Here is a 12,675-nt window from a genome sequence, read left to right on the forward strand (position 1 = left end):
CTGGACTGGCTATGAAATTCTTTTTCTTTCTTTTTGAGACAGGGTCTCATGTAGACCATGAGGGCCACAAACTCAAAGAGTAGCTAAAGATGTTGAACTTCTGATCCTCCTGCCCCTACATCCTAAGTGCTGGGTTTAGACATACCATTACTGGTTGATGCAGTACTGGGATTTGATCCCAGGGCATTCTGCCCATTAGGCAAGTACTGTTCTCACTGAACTATATTCTCGGCCCCTTTACTTTTTTTAAAGATTTTAAGAAAAACTAAATACATTCTTATCACAAATGCTTTTGACTATTAAACATACAAATTAAATGACATTTAAATATACAAATTAACATCAAAATCTTGGCTAGTAGGAAAAAAATGGCTCACACTTTCTAATTCCAGCACTTAGGAACATGAAACAGGATTGAGAGGTGGTTGGGGAGGAAGAGAGAGGGAAGGGAAGCGATGGGGAGAGACGGAAGGAAAACTTGAGCAAAGTTTTCCTTTGGTGGGTGGGGAAAGGATTCAATAGATAAAGTGCTTGCCACATAAGTACAAGGACTCAAGTACCCATGTAAAATGCTGAGCACAATAGCATGCATGTGTAATATATATGGTATGAGGTGGGGGTGGGATGGAGAATTCCTGGACCTCACTGCCTAGCTAGTCTTGGGTTGGCTAACCCTGTGAACTCATAGTTCAATAAAAGACCCTATCTCAAACAAACAAACAAACAAATGAAAAGTAAATAAGGAAGACACCTGACATCAACCTCTGGCCTCCATGTGCTACACATACACATACACACACACACACACACACACACACACACTCACCATACACACACATATATCATGCATACACATTTATGCTAAGTATACAAAATCTCAACATCAAAGAGATTAAGGGAAAAATCAGACTTCGAAAGAGATTCTGGGTAAAGACAGATCAGTATCAAAACCCTTAGCAAGACTGGCATGACTAAAAGCCCAGCATGGTGCCATTCCCCTGAAGTCCCTGCCCCCAGGAGGTTAAAGCAGGAAAATTATGTATGGGGCAGCCTGAGGAGCTACCTAAAGCCCCTCTCAAAACACAACTGAACTGGGACCACCTCTACATCCTACAGGAAGTGAACACAAACTCCAGTAGTAAGATCTTAAGTAATACAAAAGTGCATTATAATAAAGTCAAATAAATAATGACACAGGAGTACAAACATGGGATTACACTAATAAGAGAAAAAGAATTTAATAAAACACCATTCTCAATCATCCAGGAAAGGAAACTCCATAGATTTTAATGGTTTATGAAACTTGCTAATTATGAAGAAAATCTGCATTCAATACAGTAATCAACACTCACTTAACTTCTTTAAGTTTTAAGTGAAAAAAAAACGGTCTAGTTTGTATGTCCACTAAAAACCACACAGAATCAACCTGACTAACCGAATGGCATGCATAAGATGTATCCACAGTAACAATTAGTTATTGGTCTAGCCATCAACATCAAGTACATACGGGTAAATTTCAAAAACAGGGGAACTGGACAGTGCAAAACTGGGGCAAAATATGCCTCACATTGAAGAACAAAAATGGTTATTGCATTCTTCTACTCCTAAAAGGATCTAACCCATAATCCTAAGCCTTCAGCAGAATCCCAATGAACTAGAACTTCAAGAATGATGAGTGTGGCTAACCTTTCTGTTACCCTTATCAGTATCCAATTCTACAGTGAGAGGGAATTCTGGACTTTGTCTTTTCAACCTCCTTGCTTACAACACCTGAGAGGTATATATCCTGGATGTGTCAGGCCCTTAAGGACGCTATCAATCAGGTCACTTAGGTATAATGCAGTAAAGTAGCCTGAAAGAATATATGCTGCCCTCAAAAATAGCATTTTGAAGGCTAATAAATGCAGTTATACTAATAAAGAAGCTGCCAGTTTAAAAAGGAAAAAAAAACCAATTATACTGACAAGGAAGCTGCCACAGACTACTATATATAAATATATAGTGCCATCAACTTTACTGTTTAAAATGACCTTGCTGTTTCTATCACAGTAAACACATCCATTAAGCAAATATAAGTTGTTTTACTATGGCTATGATGAGCAAGGTTAGATGTGAGATAAATGACTACATCAGAAAATCTAGAATATACAAAGAAAAAAAGAGCTACTTTTATGTCTAGAAACCAATCATTAAAACCTAAAATGAACTTTTGTGACATTAATTAAAGAGGGAGATTTATGCTATAACCTTCTGAAATTAGTAACAGTGCTATAAAAAAACAAATTAGCATTCAGAAGTACATGGAAATAGTGCAATTGTACAGATAATAAAGATAATAAACTAGGTAAATCACTGTGAAGTCACATGAACACCACATCGAAGGTTTGGTCTTAAACATAAGAATGAAATTTAAAAAGGCACTTTATATAACAATAAATGGAAACAGTATTTCTCTATACACAGTAACTACAAAAAAACCATATTGTCTTCAAATACATCTTACGTCTAGTCAAGAAAGGACATTTTGAAGGAAAGGATAACTAAACACATCTCTTTCGAGAAAATCAAATCATTAAACTTTTAAGTACTCCAAGGTATCTAAAAAAGCTAGTGATATTCTCACTCACCCTAATAGGAAATTCTGCTGCAGGCTCTGCAGACACAATCTAAATATTTAGCTGGTTAAATCTAAATGCTATATTCTACTGTACTGTCTACTGGGGTTGTCTCACTACACCAAGTACCAACTTTTATAACACCATCATAATCATTCAAGTTTGCCAGAGTTAAAAAAAAAAAAAAGATAAACAGGTAAAAGATGCTGGAATATTTCTGAGCCAAGTAGCTACAGCTAAGAGAGCTCCCACCCTACCATGCTCTGTTCACAAACGACTCAAGGGCCAAATACTTTTTTAGTTTGTCTGTTTAATCACTAATCTGGTGATTTCCTGAAACTCTTCACTTTCAGGAAAATTGAGTCCTTTGGAGTTGCTTGGACTTAACAATTAGTAGTCAAGCAATGTACTTCATTAAGAAATAACTTAAACATCTAAGATGATAGTAGGGCTGTCCTGAACACATTTAACAGTGTATAATATTGTGAAAATTATTAAAGTGCTAAATTTCATGTGCTTCTTATGTTGTTGTCTACTATGATTTAAAGCAATAATCAGTACAAATAAATTAGGTGGGAATGCCAAAACAGTTTCCAAGAACACGTCTTCAAGCATTATTTATTTTTGTTTCGTTTTTGAACAACAGGAGTTTCTCAAATCATATGTGCTATGTAGCATCTAATTCAGGGCAAGATGGAAAAGGAGGAACATCTGCAGTAACCCGAACTAGTCAGAAACACTGCACAAAGTTGCGTGCACCCTTTCCCCAATGCAGTCTGAGTGGCTACTCCTTTCGCAGAAGAAACTGCACTGCTACCGGTAGGGGCTTGAGTCTACGCCTTTGTATAGAATTCGCTGTGAGCTACAAAAAGTCTGTTTTTTTCTGGAGCTCATCTGAGAGACACTTTAGAGAGCCCTGGAACGAACCTAAGGAAGTCAAAGTAAAATGTTGTTGATACAGAAAAGTAAGTTAAATATTAACCCTAGATACAATTTGGTTAAATTTGCTAAATGCTTGATAACTAGTTCAGGTTTAATCTACAAAGAAAACAAATAGGTCCAACACAGTACCCTAAAATGATCTGACAAAGTAACTTCATCCAAGCTGTGAAATCCATGCTTTCAATCTAGATGCACAAATGAAAAGTGCCAGCCGGGCCTTTATTTGGAGGCAGAGCTAAGCTGATAGCTATGGGTCCAAGGCCAGCCTGGTCTACATATCAAGTTCTATGTAGTAAGACAAAGAAATGTAGATTAAGCAGAATGCTGGCTATGGGTATGAAAGGAGGAAGGCATTGTCTAATGACTTACAAAGAGATTAGCATCACAGAAAATGTCAACCACTATGATGTAAGAATCATGGTAAGAAACAGAAATCACATAAACCCATAAGACAGTGCTATATTCCACTAATAGTATACTTAAAACATTTTGATCAAGCAGATTAAAAATAAAGAAAAAGCAGGTGTTTGAACATCCAAGACGTTACATAATTACATTTGTGAAAAAATATTTTTTGGCTGCCAAGTTACATTAGGTGAAGTGTTCAAACCTCCTCAAACTTGACACTTTCTACTTTAAAAGTCATGCTGTGAAGACAAGGACATAGGGCTAGTATATTATACAGCCATTGCCTTGAGATCAGAGAGATGACACCGTGGGATACTAACATAGCTGAGGTATCTGCTGCCAGCTCCAGAAAGGTGGAGCGTTATTACTGGGAGCAAAATGTAAATCATCTCTTAGAGTTAGTCCAGTTGGATTACACGACAAATTAAGTCAACTAAGAACACATCACTCAAGTGTTGATTCCAACCTTTCAAGAATTCAATAAGAAGTATTATCATCTATATTCAGAAACAGCTGTGTATCTTGAAAACACCCAATCACACTTTACGTATCAGGGATTTCTCAAGGAAGTCTAGACTAATGTCATCCCTCTTTACTTCAAGAGACCAGATTGTCAGGCATGTTTGGAATTCTTGCTCTTAAAGAGTTCAGATTTGCATGCCTGGATGATGGGAATAATATTCTATATTTCCAGGGCCATGGCGATGCATTGTCTATTGTACTGAGAATGTAATGCACTATCAACCTCAAAAGAAGCAACTGCTTAGAAAACAGGTTTAAGAAGGCCGTCTCACTGGAAGGCCCACTCACGCCTGAGTCTCACAGGTGTAAGTCAAAGACTACAAAGATTGATGGCAATGAAAGCTATCCCACATGCAGCGTTATGAGCAGTGATGGTGTGGTAGCCTTCAGTCAGGATGAAGAGTTTAACTTTTCTACAGTCATGTTACAGGTAGGAAAATACTTTTTCCACTTTGAGTCCAAAAGTAGACCTGTGACATTTAATCATCCCAGTTAGAAGTAAACTGGATTTGGCAAAAATTTTAAGGAATTCCAGCAGACATATAGCTTCATGACTGATAACTGTATGAACTATGGTGAGCTGATAATCTTAACAGAGGGACTGAAACACATCTACCACTTTTTGATGACCCATCAAGCTGAAGCCTGAAGTTCCAGAAGCACTGGTGATCTAAAAATGAAGGTTTTGCACTTCAGTCTTAGTAAACACTGATCTAGTAGCAAATTGTTTCCAGATCCAAAATCTGCAAGTCCTCAGTTTACCAACAAGATTTTCCTGAGGCATGAATCTACACATTTTCTTTTAATTCCAGAAGATTCAGATTCCTGAGTACCCTTCTCTGGACTTATTTTGGAACAAAAATAATGGGTAAACCCCTGTCCAATACTCCTTAGAGCAAAGTCTCCATTTGACCAACAAAGCTTAAGTCTTTTTATTATAAACTTCATTTCAAAGGTCTAGAACTCAAACATCAGCTGTGATTATTCCAGACATGCACTCATTTTCTGAGATGACCCCAACTTGAGGAAAAACAGGTAAAGTAGGATCTTGGACGGCTAATCTGCTAAATATCCAGAGTATTAATTTTTATACCCATGTCGCTCTGGAGAGTCTCCCTTTTTTCTATATCTATAAGGGTGATTCCGGGGTTTGTACCAATCCCCTTTAGAGTACCCTCTGTTGTGATAATGTGCTTTCTGATCATGACTATAAAAGTATCGATGCTGAGTATAGTATTTATTGTGATCTTTATATTCATTTTCTTTAATACTATTGTCTTCTGCAACAATAGCATTCACATCTTGTCCAAAAAGAGATGTACCATCAAAGGGCAAGTGTAAGATCTTCTCCTGGGTTTTCTTAGTGAGAGATGTAAGTCGAAGCCAGGCCTGTCTTCTATAGTCTACTGCCATGGCCATAACTCTGACTACAGAGTCCATTATGTCCCTGGTGGTACAAAGCTGCCAAAGTCCTGCATCCATGCCATCCGATATTATACACCTTGCTTTTCCACGATCAAACTCTGGATCATGAACCAGATCTTCCATGTCTTCCCAGAGTTTACGCTGATACTGAGTCATATAGGCCATATAGCTGGCAGCTCGGGCTGCAATGGAAGCAGCATGGTAGAACCTACAACCCATGACCTCCATTTCTTTTGAGGTAGAGTCTAAAGGAGATGTCGTGTTTCCTCTTTTGCTATGTTCTAGTACATCTATAATGGGTCCCTCAGCTGGTGGATTTGGTTGGAATGGAGATGTGTCCTTGGCCACAGGATATACCCTATGTCCCATGAAGGAAGAAGGATGGCAATCAGCAGGGTCTTTAAAAACTTCAGTGGTGGCAATTCTCAAAAGTGGATGCAATGGAGGAACCAAACGTTTTTTAGAGGTCATCCAATCAGGCTTCCCCTCACATGTTTCGGTTTCAGACTGTAATGTCACCCTCTTTATAACACCTCTTTGTTCCATTCTCTTCAAAAGACCCGTGAAACTAGATTGCATGGGGTCAGTTGGCTGCCCTTTGTCATCAGCTGATGGAGATTTGCAATCAGCCTCTTCTTCAACTGTAGATAAGCCGTCCTCCTTAGAGGTGGACATATCCCAAGGAACTGACGAGTTCTCACTTGACCTAGAATGATGAAATCTAAAACAACTCCTGGACTGCAGATCACGTATGACTCTGGACATCTCAGCCACTTGTGTCTGGAGATACAGGATGGCATCCTGTCCATTCTGTGAAGCTGAAGACATCATGATAGGTAAATCTTCTTTGACCTCAGAAAAAGCCAAAGACTCTTGGGGGACCAGTAGTGATGATGAAGGTAGAGTCTGACTGTTTTGTGATTTAAGTGTCTCTGTTTCAGAGATATTAATATCTGAATTATTTTGATCATTTTTCTGGTTGTCCAATTGATTCTCAACAGAAGAAGGTTGAGAAACTATTCTTTGTGGACTGTTGGCACAACTCCCAGAGGAGGAGCTGCTGTCTCCAATGGGAAGAGGAACACTGCAGCTAGAGCACATTTCTGGGCGATGATTCTCAGAGGGTGGCACCTTAGATTCAGGCATTCTCTGGGTTATCCACATGAACAAGAAAACCAAGGAAGAAAAAAAAATGCTTTTAATATGTTAACTTTCAAGTGCAGAGATGCATGTCCAGTAAGTAGAATTCAAATTTTATATTATTATAAATAAGAATGACAGAAATAATAGGTCAGCAAAAGAAAACAGAAGACAAATGCACAGGATTCATTACCCTTGACCCCATTAAAACAATAAGCATTAATGTTGAACGTAAAAAAAAAATCATGATAAAAATAAAATCATTTTCAAGTTGGGAGATGGTTTAGAATGTAAAGTGCTTGTCATACAAATATGAGGACCTGAGTTTAGATGCCTAGTATCCACATAAAAGCAAGGCATGCAACTGGACATCTGTAATTCTAGCACTGGGGAAAAGGACACAAGCAAATCCCGAATGCACTGGCCAGACAGTGTAGTTAGCCAGCCAGCTCCAGGTTCATTAAGAGTTCCTCAAAAATAAAGTAAAATAAGTAAGGTAGAAAGCAACTGAAGAAGAACCCTGATGTTAGCCTCTGGCCTTCACATGTGTGTTCTTGCACCTGCACATACATTTGCACACATCCATACAAACGTGTACACACACACACACCAAACAAAAATTCAGTTCAAAGTAGTACTTATTTTACTCTCTTGCTTAATCCCAGGCTAAGATAAGATGCTGCAGTAAGGACACTTGTAATAACAACTAATAAAAGAAAAAAACATCTGTTCAGTATATAAAAGACAGCAAGTGGAAGATGATGGCGGAGAAAACTTGAACAGAGTACTACTGAAATGGAAAAAAAAAATTTTTAATTCCCTCAAGTGGGGTCATTTTAAATTGCCTTAAGATTTTTTTTCTTAACTCCCCATGAATAACCTTCCAGTTGTATATTTCTGCTTAATATTTGTAGTTTTAAGGAACTTACATATTTACTTTTTCATTTCATCCCCAAGACAATCCTGTGAGGCAGGACTAATTCTCATTTGAATTGCAAAAAAAAAAATAAAATAAAATAAAGCAACACAATACAAGGGCTAAGATGAAGTGAGAGAAATCTCAAACTGAGCCATTCTGATCACAGATCCAAGTCTCAAGTCCCTATGTCATAAAACAAGAAGGCTCTGGTCACCACAAGCAAGCAAGAACTAGGAATTCTCTAATCAAGAAAAGTTCATTAACAGAAATTTGGGCTAAGCAGTAACAAATGGAAGCCAACATTGCCATGAAGGGTTCAAGGAATTCAACTCTTAAAGTATGGCATCGGTTTAAAGGTCAACCCTACAAGTAGCAGGTCACATGTACCAGCTCTAAGGATGGGGAGAGAAAAGGATAAAAGGAGAGAAGACTGGAATTATTTATCGGCTCTAAGTCTCCACATTCCATTTCCTGAAAGATCTTCACACTTCCTTTCTCCCAAGACAAATTTTCTCTGGCCACATAGTTCAAAAAGTGAAGAATTCAGCTGTATAAATACCAGAAGAGAGTTCTAAGAAAGAAGGGGGTGGAGGTGAGCAAAAAGCTTGTGGTTTTTAATTACAATTCCCTTTTTATCATTTATTTCTCTCCAGTGTTAAGTTTCCTACAAATTTAAGAACTGAAGAAGTGAAAGACTCCTTGAACTAACTATGCTGGTCCATCCTGACGGAAATAAACATTTTCTAGAGCACTGATGCTCTTAAACACAGTTATTGCTTTCCTCACTCTTTAGAAAAAACAAAAAACTCTTAACTGACACAAGTGAAAAAGTTTAAATCAAATGTAATGTACTTACATCGCTATGAGAGGTGCTAGGCTCTTCATCATCACTGCTGACCAGATCAATATATTCAAGAACAGGTCTTAATGGTCCTTCCTATAAACAGAATTGAAGAAATGCATATCATGAACATCATTTAAACCAAACCAGAATTTTAAACAATGTTCTTTGTTGGGATTGGTTCAGAGAAGGAACACATACAAGTAGTAGAAAAAAAAAAAACCAAACAAACAAATTATAAGCAAAAGTAACTATTCAGAGTTGTTTTTTTTTTTTTTAAGGTGAATGAGCCAGGCATGATGGTACATGCCTACAGTACTAAGCAGTTTAAAACTGAGGCAGGATGACTACATGTTCAAGACCAGCTGGACTATATCACAGCAAGTTCTAGACCATGGCCTACAAAGTGAGACAGTATCTTTAAAAAGAAAAGGGGGGGGGGGGCTAAAAGTTAAACCTAAACCCACAGGGATACTATGACCCAGTGCATTTCACCTCGGATGAGCACCAACAGTAAGATATCCAAATTTGTGATCACAGAGATCTTTGACCAATAACTTAGCTTCATTTCCCTAAACTTAAGAGAGTAAAACATTAAACCGAGATTCTTCTCCAATCTTCTTCCTATTCTTATGTCAGGCTAAAAGTCCAGCTCTCGATTCAATAGGCAAAAAAGGAATTAATAAGCAACATCACAATGGGAATAACATTATAGGAACACCACAGAAGAATACAAAAACTGGGAAAACAAGATAACTTAGTACAGACACACAATAATGTACAACTTTTAAAGGTAATGATAAAAAGAGTGAAGTGCACCTAAGAGAACCTGGGCACAATGGAAAAAAAATAGATGAGAAAATTAAATCTTATCCAAAGAACCAAAACCAACCAACCAACCAAACAAACAAACAAACAAACAAACAAAAAAAACAAAATCAAGAAATCAAAGTAGTTCAAGTGACTAGAAATATACCAACGCCAGCATTGCAGATGTACACAAAGGTGCCTGGCCAACAACTGAACATGCAGGTCTGTAATTTAGGGGTATGAACATTTTGGGAGAGAGATTTGGAAGATGCTCCCCGCCCCCCACCCCAAGAAAACTACTAAATTCTCAACTAAACCGAAATGATTACAGCCAATATAAAGTCATCAGTGCAGAATGTGGGCAAAAACACTGAGCACCAAAACTACTATGACTTTTGAAAGAGAAATGTTAAATAAAGCTTTGTAAGCACATAAACCATACCGTAAAAGACAAAGAGAGCAATATAAAAACAAACAAACAAAAACCTCTAAAATCTACAGTATGACTGGTATATGCCTATTTTGTTAGCACTGGGGGATAATGTAGAAGTTCAAGGGCCAGGCTGGGCTATGAAGTGAGAACTTGACTCAAAATTTTAAAATCTAATACACTGAAATAAAAGGGAAGGGGGACATAGGAAAAAAACACAACCGATCTTAAGAGATCATAGAGGGAAGAAGGCTGCTTGGTGTAGACAGAAGGTAAGAACATCTAGCTCAAGATTCTCTCCCTCCAGATCGTGTTTTTCTCTCAGGTTTTAATAAACCATAAATTACCATCCTTCTGGATAGTGATCTGGACATCAAGATAAAACTGGTGAGCAAAACTTTAAAACCATGAAATGTGATAAAGGAACTGGAATTTATGTTCAAGCTGTTAAGATGAACATTCATGGGGGGGGGAATAATCACATGGTCAACAGAGATGTATCACCTACTTTAAGACTAAAGTCTACTCTTGGTACTGATATTGTCCAATCATTTGATCATATGTTCAAATTCAAGAAGGCAGTAAAAAAGATGAAAATGGATCTGCTTTGACCATTGATATTATCACCATAGTCTGGATTATTCAAGCAATGTTATTTACGAACTTGTTACACTATACTCCACTTTCTGGTTTATTTCTGACAAATAGGGTCTATGAAGCCTGGGTGGCCTGGAACTTTTTTATGCAGCCCATTCTGGCCTGAAATCCACAATCTTCCTCAGCCTCCTAAGTACAGGGATCACAGGCATCATAGCTGTGTCATCAGACCTGACTTTTAGGAACTTAATACTCTACACAGATATAATGAATCGAGAAAGTCTCCAGGTAATAACACAAACACAGAGGTAGGGGTAGAAGTTCCATAAATAAAAAAGAGAAATTGGTCTTAGTATACACCTATAGTCCCAGCACCGAGAGTCTGGTAAGTTCTAGGCTAGCCAGGCTGTAATACTTAGAGAATTGCAGGCCAGAGCCAGCTGGACATTACAGAAATCTATCAAGAAAATGAAAATAAGCTGGGCATGTGTAGCACAGGCCTGTAATACAGGACATGCTATAAGTTCAAGGCCAGGACTAAAGAATATGCAAGGGATTGGTGGTGCAACCTGGTGGTGGGGATCTTAACATGCACAAGGCCCTGAGGTTCAATCCCCAGTACTAGGGAAAATATAAAGACTTAAGTCAGGTGTGATAGCATATATCTAAAATCCCAGCATTCAAGAGGCAAAGGCAAGAAGGTTATTAAGTTCCCAAGACCAGCCCAGGCAAAATGCTGGCTCAAATATACAAAATTTAACAATTCTTAAAATGTAGTTAAAGATACATATGGCCAAAAATAAGATCAGATAAAGCAAGACTGCAAGACTACCAGAACTTTACTACTAAATCATTTCACTGATATGCAACTGTTGCTGAACTATAAAAGATAATTTCACACAATTTAGTCATTAAGACAAAATAATAAAAATACCCAGGACAAGAGAAAACAAAAGAGGGGGGAAAATCCACTTATGCAACAAATGATTACTAACTTACAAGGGACAGAATGAGACAAGGAGAAGAACTTGAAGACCCTCCCTACTCTTGAGCAGCACCATCCCATGGCCGGTAAGAGGGAGCACAATTTCTGCTTCCTGCCTGGGGACACATGAGCAGCTGCTTCTATATTCCTGCCACTATGTTTTCCTCCCTACTGTGGACTGTGAGCCAAAATAAGCCCTTCATTGCATAAGTTGCAGTCAAGTATTTGATGACAGCAATGAGAAAAGTAATACAGGAGACATTAACAACTGAAAGGAAAATTATAAGCATGCCAAAGAAAAATACTTCTGTGTAAGTAGAGCACACGTTTAACTAATTTGCACTGCAGATACAAAATAAATTAGAGGTAATCCTCCTGCCTCAGTCTCCTGAGTGCTGTGATTACAAGTATATACCACCACACTGGCTTGTTTTCTCTTGAGATGGGATCTCACTCCTTACAGTCCCCAGGCTGACCATGAAGTCCCTGTATGTTGCTTGTATCAATAGCTACCCTCAATCTCTCCACCGCTTGGATTTCAGGCACTCACCAAAATCAACTTCCCTTTTATCTTTACTTAAAACTGTTTGCCATTGGAGCTGGAGAGATGGCTCAGAGGTTAAGCACATTGACTGCTCTTCCAGAGGTCCTAAGTTCAGTTCCCAGCAACCACATGATGGCTCATAACCATTTGTAATGAGATCTGGTGCCCTCTTCTGGCATAGAGGTGTACATGCAGGAGGAACATTGTATACATAATAAATCTTTTTTAAAAAAAAAAAAAACTGTTTGCCATACTGAATCTGAGAAACCAAAACATGTAGTACTCCACTTATTCTACCCCTAATGGAGAAAATGTATCTAGCCCCATACCAGGCTCTGTGCTAGGTTTTCCAAATTATATCATCCAATTTCCATAACTGCTTTACAGAGATTCTGATTACTGAAATCATCCTATTATACAGATAATAAAACTGAGTGACATACACGATTGTGCAGTCACTATTAACTGAGAGATACTTTTTTTTTTTTTTTTTTTTT

The 12,675-nt window shown here is 38.0% G+C and overlaps 1 protein-coding gene across 7 annotated transcripts in view; it reads right to left on the minus strand.

Annotated features, from left to right (window-relative positions):
* Positions 1 to 12,675, minus strand: part of Znf451 (zinc finger protein 451) — a 70,268-nt gene that overhangs the window by 51,464 nt on the left and 6,129 nt on the right. For 6 of the 7 annotated variants that reach the window (XM_026785585.1, XM_005359892.3, XM_013351047.2 and 3 more), the window contains one exon: positions 8,828 to 8,908. In XM_026785585.1, the coding sequence (XP_026641386.1) occupies positions 8,828 to 8,908 (81 nt within the window). Of the gene's footprint in view, positions 1 to 1,222; positions 7,062 to 8,827; positions 8,909 to 12,675 lie in introns of those variants that run through there. The other variant, XM_005359893.3, reaches the window with a different exon arrangement.

Source organism: Microtus ochrogaster, linkage group LG2, assembly GCF_000317375.1.
Source record: "Microtus ochrogaster isolate Prairie Vole_2 linkage group LG2, MicOch1.0, whole genome shotgun sequence".
NCBI classification, from domain to species: domain Eukaryota; kingdom Metazoa; phylum Chordata; class Mammalia; order Rodentia; family Cricetidae; genus Microtus; species Microtus ochrogaster.